This window comes from Saprolegnia parasitica (genome assembly GCF_000151545.1).
Source record: "Saprolegnia parasitica CBS 223.65 unplaced genomic scaffold supercont2.13, whole genome shotgun sequence".
Taxonomy (NCBI): domain Eukaryota; phylum Oomycota; class Saprolegniomycetes; order Saprolegniales; family Saprolegniaceae; genus Saprolegnia; species Saprolegnia parasitica.
In genome coordinates, this window is record NW_012156407.1 from 598,155 (window position 1) to 607,194 (window position 9,040).

Here is a 9,040-nt window from a genome sequence, read left to right on the forward strand (position 1 = left end):
CGGTGTGCCACCAACGTCTTCTCTACGTTGGCTGATGCATCGAGAACTATGACATTTCCATACTTAGTACAAGTTTAGCATTCCACGTGGCCGAAGCGAGGGGTGATGAGTGAAACTCACCTGTCGGGGAGATCCACTGTTGTCCTGGCGCCCGCTTAATTGCGGGGCAACCCACCAGGAGCCGGTGCGTTCGCTGCACGAGACACTGCATTGATGCACGTCTGACCTCTATTTGCCGCCATTTTCGTACATTGCGTTTAGTTTCTACTTCGGAGAGGTGATGAGTGAAACTCACTTGTCGGGAAGATCCGCTGTTGTCCTGGCGCCCGCTTAATTGCGGGGCAACCCACCAGGAGCCGGTGCGGTCGCTGCACGAGAACTTGCTTAAAGCACGTCTGATCTCCGAATTTACTTGCATTTCTGCTGGATCCAAAAGTCCTTGTCGTGCGAACCATCGACTCGCTATGGTCCTTGAACAGACCGACTATTGAAACCAGCGATAGAAACTTGATCCTTCAGCTGTATCCACCTCTTCTTAGTGTGGTTGCGGTACCGTTTGTGGCTCAAACATTCATTTTGTAACGAAGTAGAAGGAATTTCCACCCCGCTATCGTGTTATCTGTTCTGGGCTCTCCATGCTCTTGTTCAGTTGTCAAACTCGGGGCACACGAACGAACTCGTATTATGTCTGACCGACTCGCCTCTCTGGTGTGCTTGGTCCTTATCGAGTCCTACATTCTCTTCAACGCAAGTCGATAGCAGCTACTAGCTCTAGTGCTCGAGTATAATCCAGTTCAATCTACTTGCCAACCAAATTATCAATTTCCGAGCCGCTCTTCCGTTGTTATACGCGCAAAATGTAGCATTTGTCGTTCATGAAGCCGAGTACGTTCGCGATCGATGCCATGCCGAGCATGGCGTCGTCTCCCACCGGCTTGGCCTGCGAGGCCGAAGATGTTACTACACTGTATTCCTAGACAGTACCTTGTCCAGCCTGAGGAGGATCTTCAAGAAGATACAATGTACGAGGAGGAAGCGTCGCTAGTGGCGACGGGTCTTGATGGCACTCGATAAACGCAGCCGAAGTGCACACCGCCGCGGCTGACTCATTCTCCGTGCGTCATGGGACGTGCGCCGTTCTGTTGGTGTCGATATGATGGACGACGTTGTTTACGGTTGCCCAGCTCAGCCCTATCGAATCGTTGGCCTGCTTTTGGACGCCAATGCTAACGCTCTTGACTGCTGTCGCCCGCAGCGACGTCATGCATGTTCTACGTTAGCACCATGCAGAATGAGCCACGATGGCCCTCACCATGGCCTCGATAGAGGCTTCTGGTTGGCGAATCAGCTCCTGCGCGCACATTGACGATCGTTTGTAGCGTTCATTGTCATCAACGCTTCGGTGTGCACTTGTTTCCAAAGGACTGCTTTGCGGCTTTTGTCGTATCGTCTTGGAGGCTTCGCTCCATCAAGATCAACATATGCAAGTGAGACCACCGAAAACTAGGTTGTCGCTGGGCGTGAATTCGCGCGTCGTCGTGGTGCCACGTCATTTTCAAGATTTTCTTTCGAAATTTTTGACATCTTCAATAAGACACTCGGCCAGCAATATGGATCTTACGTGGCTCGCAGAGGCAAGGGACGCGGTGCGTCAAAGCCAGGACTGGCGGCTCCTCCAGAACAGTATTTACACCCGCGTACAAACAGTCCTCAAGCAGCACAAGACCAAGGTTGTGCGTCACCGCGCATTCGAGTACATGTCTATCAACCTCGATAGTACTTTTCCGACCTTGGCGACGACGAACGGGCGCTTGTGATGGCGCAGGTCGAACTTCACGTGGCCGACGACGCGGCGCACAGCGGCTTCCTCCAACACATCACCAACGTTCTCGATCATGTAATACATGCTCCCTACTCCTGGGCGGTGTCGTCGCCACTAAATCATTCTAGCATCTCAGCAAAGCCGTCGAGAGTGCGTACGCTACGGCACCGGATAAGGCGACCAAGGTTCATCTTCCGTCCACCAAGTGCAGGAACCAAATTTGGTAGAAAACCTTGCTGCTCGATGCAGCCGCCGACGCCGCCGCGACCCTCGTCGTGGGGCTGCCCCCCGAGCAGCGCAGTTTGCTTCGTCTCCTTCTCAACACGCCCTTTCCGATTGCCTTTCGCCGCCACGTATGGCTGTTCCTGCTTCTCGTCTCATCGTCGCGTAGGCGTGGCAGCTTTTCTTATCGGACGCACCACTGCGGGTGCGGTACGACGCCGCTTGCGCATTGGACCGCGTCTCCACCATTTCGCTGCTGGACGCAGACATTACCGACACGTGCCACCGCATCCTCGAGGCGTCTTCGCCGCTAATGGAGACGACGACACCCCGCGAAACGTGGATGATCATGAAGACGGTTCTCTCGTATGCCCATGCGACAGGAGCTATCACCAACCCGCACGACGACGCAATGTACGCTCTCTGTGTACCTCTACTGCTGGTGTACGGCACGACTTCGGTCTCGGCCCTCGTGGAAGCCTACTGCGTCCTACTGCGTCTTCCGCGGCCGCGGCTACCAGACGCCGTATCATCGTGTCTGGACGCACTGCATCGCGTCCATCCACCACTCCATACCCACTTGGTCTCGGTTATGGGCCCGACCACGTCGCAGGTCGTTGAAACGATCGTTGGTAGTCGAATGAACCAACAAAAACGTAGGCGTGGCTACCGCTGCTGACTCCGTTTGTGGAGCAACTCTTTGTCGGCGTGGCCACCAAGAGCGTGCTGCTGTTTGTTTGGGACCAGCTCTTCCTCGTTGGGGCCGATCGACTCTTGCCCGACCTCGTCGCACTCGCGCTCGTTGCTCTCGAGTAAGCGTCGTGTGTGTGTTTAGTTGATGACGGGTTGCGTTGGCAGAGGTCCGTTGCTGCGTGCGCAGTCGCTCGATGACGTGCTGCGCGCCGTGCACCAACCGGTCTATTGCCGCCACGAACGCCATGCTCTGATACCTTGTGCATAGACGCTGCAAGTCTCGACACTGCAAGAGCTTCTCGAGACATTTAGTCTTCCCACCATCCGGCAGGACCTGCAGTTGATCAAAGAGACCGACTTTTTCAAGGTCGTTTTCGTCGTTTACAGTGCTGGCTCACGAGTCCGACCTAGCCGGCACTTGAGAGCCCTGCACCCGTCGTTGAGGCGCCCAGCGTCGAGCTCGATGCCACGAATGCACTCACACCGCTCTTGCTGGACGTTGCCAAGACGCTATGTGGAGGTCGCGACGGATGCTGTGGTGGCGCTGATGCCTCGAATTAGTCTATACCCGCGATGCCGACTACGACAAACGCGGCCACCAAGAGCAGACCACGCACGCTGACAATGCCAATGCGTTTCGACCACTGCTACGCCAAGTGGCGCAGACGCTTTCAGGAGGTAAGATACAAGTTGTCTCGCGTAGTATCGACAAGCTGCTGCTAGTGTTTACATCCAGCGATGACATCTTTGGTCGTCAGGCCGTCGCCGACGAAACCCGGCAGCGCGACCTCGTGGCGCAGAGCCAAAAGACAGCATTTGGCCGGTAGACAGCCCCTGGAAGGTGGCTTTAATGCAATGTGAATGCCTTAGGACATACACCCCGAACGAGATTGGCCAGCTCAGTGGAAAAGCCAAAGCAGCGTACGAAAAGCGACTGCCCAAGGTGCGCTTTGTGTTTGGTATTTTCGTGCACAGAAGAAGACGATCGATGATGGCTAGTTTCACGCAGCGTACGCAGCGCTCAACCAGCGGTCGTAGAGGCTGTCTACTCGGCTGGCAGCGTTTCGCTCGAGGACAAGCGACGAGCATTGACTCCTTCGTTGCGCATTGCACGCTTCTTCGGGGGCTCTAGTCCACGTACCATAAGACGACTTTTCCAACCGCATGGGCTAGGATAAATGGGGTGTACTGGCACGAGGCGGGCTGGCGCCTTGGCTTTTGTCGACTTTTTGGCGGCGTCGCGTTGTTCGCGAGAAAGTGAGACGCGAGATCGATCGCGCAGAAGTTTATTGGCTTGGATGCGTCGACGCACGAGGACGCCGCGAATGACTTTTTGAATCAGTGTCGCGGCGGCGGCGCGGACGCGGTTGGCCCGCTGCAGCATCTCTTGCCGGCGCTCTTCGCGCGCTTTCCGGCGGCGCGCGAGCTCGCGCTTGGCAGCTTGACGTTGCAGAAACAACCGAACGCGCCGCTGAATGACGGCCGCCGCGTCGTCCCAACGCCGTTGCTACCACAATCTCGGACGTGACGTGCTTGCAATGGAGGAGACGCTACTTTGATGCGCTGAAGCTGGCACTTGGCGTCGTAGATTTGCATTTGGGACCGACAAAACAACTACAAACGGTCCATAATTCGATCCCGACGGAAGGAAGAAAGGGCGCACTTGGATGCGCGTGGCCGCCGCGTTCTGAAGAGCAAGGTGCTGTCGCCAGAGGCGATTGCGTGTGAGCATGCCGCGTGCATAGCGCTGAATCGTTGTCGCCGCCGCCGCTTGCTCGAGCATCTCCAGTCGACGCTTCTCGCGGAGCTCGCGGCGAATTTCGCGCTTGAAGCTCAGTTGCTATTGACATATAAGACATCATTGTACATGTCGACATGGCGATGGACCAGCTGCTTTTCGTCGTATTTGTCTTTGGTGCGGACCTTGCGCTCGGCTTGGAGACGGTCGCTCAGAACCAGTCGCTTCTTTCTAGCACACGCACATGACAATATTGTGTCTGCGAGGCGAGCGTACTTCATGTCGAGGGACCCGAGGCTCGAGTCGGTGAACGGGCCTTCGATAAACGTGCTTGTAAAGTCCATGTGCTTGGCCAACGGCCGCTTCGCGGGGCTCAAATGCAACCCGAGATCCTGATAGTCGACAACGCGCCCATAGTCAAAGCTACGAAAAGCCTGTGCAACTCCAATGTCGACAACGATGACGAACCCGCTCGTCTGGAAGAGCGGGTGGATGTTGCGGCGCTGCTGCGCGAGCTTGCCGACGGACGCCGCCGCATTGCTCTGGTGCGGCGACGCCTGTAGCCGCGGCAGGTGCACGCTGCTCGCCTGGTTGAGCGACGGCCGCGCGAGGCCATACGTGTTGAGCGACAGCATCGGCTCTCGGGCAAACCAGCCACGTCCGCCAAAAATAGGTCGTCGGAAACGCTGCTGTAATGGGGCTTTGCCACGTCACGAACGGCGCTCGCTGCTGGACACACCGAACAGTACAGTCATGAGCGAAGAGGATGTTGGGAGGAAATCGTCGTCGACGAGCCTTCTGGGGACCCAATCGAGAACGTTTGCGCCAGCCCCAGCTCTTGCTTGCGTTTACATGGCGTCGTTAGCGACGCGGACAACGGACAAAGGAGCCAACAAGGAGAATGTCTCTACAGCCGACGCGATCACATACAGTGTAGTAAACCGTTTGCGGGACACATCCACCAAAGCCGCTTCGGCGAGGGGATGCTGCAGCATGGCCCTTTGGCCAAATCGTCAACGCGAGGTGCAGGTCCTCATACTGTACTGCACAGTACCGTAGTGTGCAGAGTGCGTCACGCTGCTACTATAGCTTCAAGATCGTGCGTCGGCCCGCTTGAAGGCCTGCTTGAAGTCCACTTTTTGTGGAAAGTATTGTCTATTTCATTTCTTTTGAATGCGACAGGCCAGGGACATCTGCACTCGCTCGGTCCTCCGTCAACTCTTCCGTCGACAAGAATGCTAGCAACCGGTAGACTCAATTCTGCACTGTCAACACCTTCCTATGACCTATCTCTTGCTTCGTTCATTGCTTCAAGTACCGGTATGCAGGCACACGATTTCACCAAACGAGCCACTCGGGCCCCGACGCGTCATGCGACACCGACTTTAGCTGGACCAACGAGTCGAGAGTACATCAACGCGAGCAATCAGAGCTTATCCGAGTGGTCGTTGCTCGCGTCGTTGCGCCAAGTCGGGCCAGTGATTATGCAATTGCTCTTCCGCGAGGGGACCGCGATGCCTATCAACGCAAGTGCAAAGTCAAACGGCAAACTCGCCCGACACGGGCAAACTCAAATTTCAACCTCCAACCGCATCGAGTCTCGAAATATCAGATGTGCATGTGGCAACTTTTGTGGAGCCCGCGATAGTTGAATCGCCAAGCGCCTTTTTATATTCAAAATGGCTTTGGTAATCTATGGCGAACGGGAAAAGTTCAGCGATGGTAACAACAGGTGGCAGTGGATGGCGCGCCCCATTTCTAATTGATGACGCGGTAGCAGCATGCACACCCTCATCGACGCCCGTCGGCTCGACGAGCCGTCCCCTGCGCCGTCGCATGCGAGCGAAAGCGGCTTCTCCTTTTGTGCAGTCGGCCAGCGACGCGCTGCCGTCGCCGTCGCCGTGGTGGTGCTGCCGCAGCGTCTCGCTCAGCGAGCTGCTCGCGATCGCGTTCATCGTAATACTCTGCCTCGTCGTCGCTATCCTCGCGGCCATCGGCATGTACGTCGGCACGGCCAACGAGTCGCACACGACCGTCCAGCACGACCACATCATGGCGCCGTTCAGCATCCCGACGGCTTGCCGCGCGCTCTCGCTCATCTCGCTCGCCATCATCGTCGTCGCCTACATGCTCAAGCCGTCCGTGCGGTCGACGTCCATACCCCTCGTGCTGCCGCTCATGCTCTCGCAAGGCGGGTACCTCGTCTCGCGGCTCTACATTGCCGTGAGCAAAACGTTCTCGGGCCAATCGATCTTCAAACTGGGCACGCCGTTGATCTGGTACTGCGGCGAGGTCTCGAGCACGCTGACGACCACCATGAATCTCATGCAAATCTTCTTCACCGTCGCGATCACGTACCGCCTGTACCGGTCCGTCGCCGCGCCGCCCGAGCTGCTCGTCGATACCAAGGTCCATGCCCGGTCGACGTGTCGGCTCATTCTATGCGCGTTTTTGCTGTCGCTGACCCTTGCGCTCACCGTGACCTTCTCGACGATACCGAGCATGGACCCAGACTTTGAAGCGTGGGCCAAGCTCGTCGAAGGCAACTCGATGACGACACCGCCGCGCTACAGCCCGTGGACGTGCATGAGCACCGAGACGCAGACGCTCAACAACCTGTACGCGCCGTTCATCGGTTTGGGGCTCGTGACCTTCTTGGCCTTTCGCATCAAGGCCAAAGTCCAGGGACTGTACCCGACGCACGCGCGGCGGAGCATCAAGTCGGTCGCCAACTACTACATTGGCGTGTACGTGCTCACGTGGGGCGGTTCCCTCTTTGTGTATGCGGTTCTGATCGTGTCGCACCAAACCCCCGGGTGGTCCCCGCCCAACGGCGTGCCGACCAACGACGAGAACGACCGCCTCGCCCGCGTCATGCGTGTCTCGCTGGCGTTCATTCCGTACGACCTCCAAGGCTTCCTCACGTGCGTCGTGACGATCTGGAGCTTCTTCCGCATCCGGTGGCGCTTCGATCTGGGCCTTTCCCTCAAAGCGATCCGACCCACTTCGATCGAGTTTGACGAACCGCTCGAGGTCCTCGGCCAAGGCGCCTTCGCCATCGTCGTCAAGGCGATGTGGTACCCGTCCCGGACGGCCGAGCACTGGTACTGCTGTCACTGTCGCAAGAGCAGCACGTCATCGTCGTCGCTGCTACCGACGACGGCCGCCGACGGGATTCCTGTCGCCGTCAAGACGTTTCGATTTGAGCGCGACTCGACACACGTGACGCTTAACGGCGTCCAAGAAGAAGCGTACCTCGCGTCGCAGCTCGTGCACCCGAATGTGATGGCCACGTACGGCTGCTACACGTCGGGCAGTCACCTCTACTTGGTCTGCGAATACCTTGGCGGCGGCACGCTTCAAGACGTCTTGGCACCCGACCTCCCGTATGTGCAAGTGCTGCAGTACGCGCTCATGATTGCATCGGGCATGGCCTTTCTGCACACGCTCGACGTTCCCGTCATCCACCGGTACGTCGGTTGGCTCTAGGGCTAGGGTAGGGCTCGGTTTCACGAGGTTTTAGGGATCTCAAGCCGCTCAACTGCGTGTTTGACCAGACCCGCAGCGTGCTCAAGCTCGTGGACTTTGGCTTGTCGCGGCTCTTTCATGAAGACGAAGTCGAGCGCAAGCTCGAGTCGATCACGCAGCTCTCGCCGCACTCGCAGCGCGCGACGTTCTCGGCCAGCCGCAGCAACCTCGTGTCGCTCCTCGGCCACCACTCGGAGGAGGTCGTGAGCCTCACGATGACGTCCCGCGTCGGCACCGTGTGCTGGGCCGCGCCCGAGCTGCTCGTCGACCAAGAGCTCTCGACCTACTCGCTCAAAGTGGACGTCTACAGCTTTGGTATCATTTGCTGGCAGCTCATGACGGGTCGCCAGCCGTACGACGACATTCCGGGCAGCGCGCTCGCGGTCGAGGAAGCGGTTATTCGCGGGTCCGGCCCGCCATTCCCGAGTCGTGCCCGCCGCACTTTGCGAAGCTCATGCGCTTCGCATGGCACAGCAACCCGCATCGCCGGCCGTCGTTTCCGTACATTGTCAAGCTCCTCAACGCCGAACTCGACATGGTCACAAGCGGCAGCTGGTCCTCGGCGTCGTAGCCGGCTTCCACTCTTATTTATCTCTGTCCTGTTTTCTTGTACTACGAGGTTGCTTTGTAAGAAACGATCCATCCGAATGTGTCGTGCATGTCGCATTTTGAGGTGCGAGCGAGATGGAGAGAGGGCTAGGGTAGGGCTCGGGTCGACGATCGAGTGCCAACCAAGGATGCCAGGGCCCAAGACATACCGAGTACAGAACGTCGTATCAACAACGCGGAGGACTTGGGAAAAGACCACGTCGCAAGCAAATGCATACATTCATAGTATAGAGCGACGCCGGGCTACTGCTTCTTCGCCTTCTTCGACAGTGTCTTGGCCGCCGGGCCTTCGTGGCTGGTCTTGCGCTTCGCGGCGCTGGATCCCGCTTCCTCGATCACAGACGCGGTACTCGCTGCGGCCGGGAGCTCTTCCATCGCTTCCGCGCCGTCGTCTTCCACCAGTTCAGCCGCTTGCGTCTAGCAGCATG

At 57.7% G+C, this 9,040-nt stretch overlaps 3 protein-coding genes across 3 annotated transcripts; 2 read left to right on the top strand and 1 right to left on the bottom strand.

Moving 5' to 3' along the window:
* The first annotated feature begins 1,601 nt into the window (after nt 1-1,601).
* On the top strand, nt 1,602-3,898 carry SPRG_04506 (hypothetical protein). Its single transcript, XM_012343428.1, has 13 exons — nt 1,602-1,730; nt 1,778-1,897; nt 1,951-2,007; nt 2,050-2,175; nt 2,214-2,657; nt 2,705-2,856; nt 2,903-2,960; nt 3,006-3,104; nt 3,149-3,257; nt 3,299-3,415; nt 3,461-3,560; nt 3,608-3,680; nt 3,737-3,898. The coding sequence occupies exons 1-13, from the start codon at nt 1,611-1,613 to the stop codon at nt 3,773-3,775; spliced, it is 1,614 nt and encodes a 537-aa protein (XP_012198818.1). The 5' UTR covers nt 1,602-1,610; the 3' UTR covers nt 3,776-3,898.
* On the bottom strand, nt 3,866-5,154 carry SPRG_04507 (hypothetical protein; the record flags this gene model as incomplete). Its single annotated transcript, XM_012343429.1, has 7 exons — nt 4,944-5,154; nt 4,752-4,898; nt 4,625-4,706; nt 4,401-4,577; nt 4,292-4,351; nt 4,046-4,244; nt 3,866-3,906 (listed from the first exon to the last, which is right to left on the bottom strand). The coding sequence occupies exons 1-7, from the start codon at nt 5,108-5,110 to the stop codon at nt 3,866-3,868; spliced, it is 873 nt and encodes a 290-aa protein (XP_012198819.1). The 5' UTR covers nt 5,111-5,154.
* Nucleotides 5,155-6,204: 1,050 nt separating this feature from the next.
* Nucleotides 6,205-8,574, top strand: SPRG_04508 (TKL/MLK/MLK protein kinase; the record flags this gene model as incomplete). The annotated part of the gene is made up of 3 exons (XM_012343430.1): nt 6,205-7,945; nt 7,999-8,386; nt 8,431-8,574. Exons 1-3 carry the CDS (start codon nt 6,312-6,314, stop codon nt 8,572-8,574), a joined length of 2,166 nt encoding a protein of 721 aa, XP_012198820.1. The 5' UTR covers nt 6,205-6,311.
* Between the last annotated feature and the right edge of the window lie 466 nt (nt 8,575-9,040).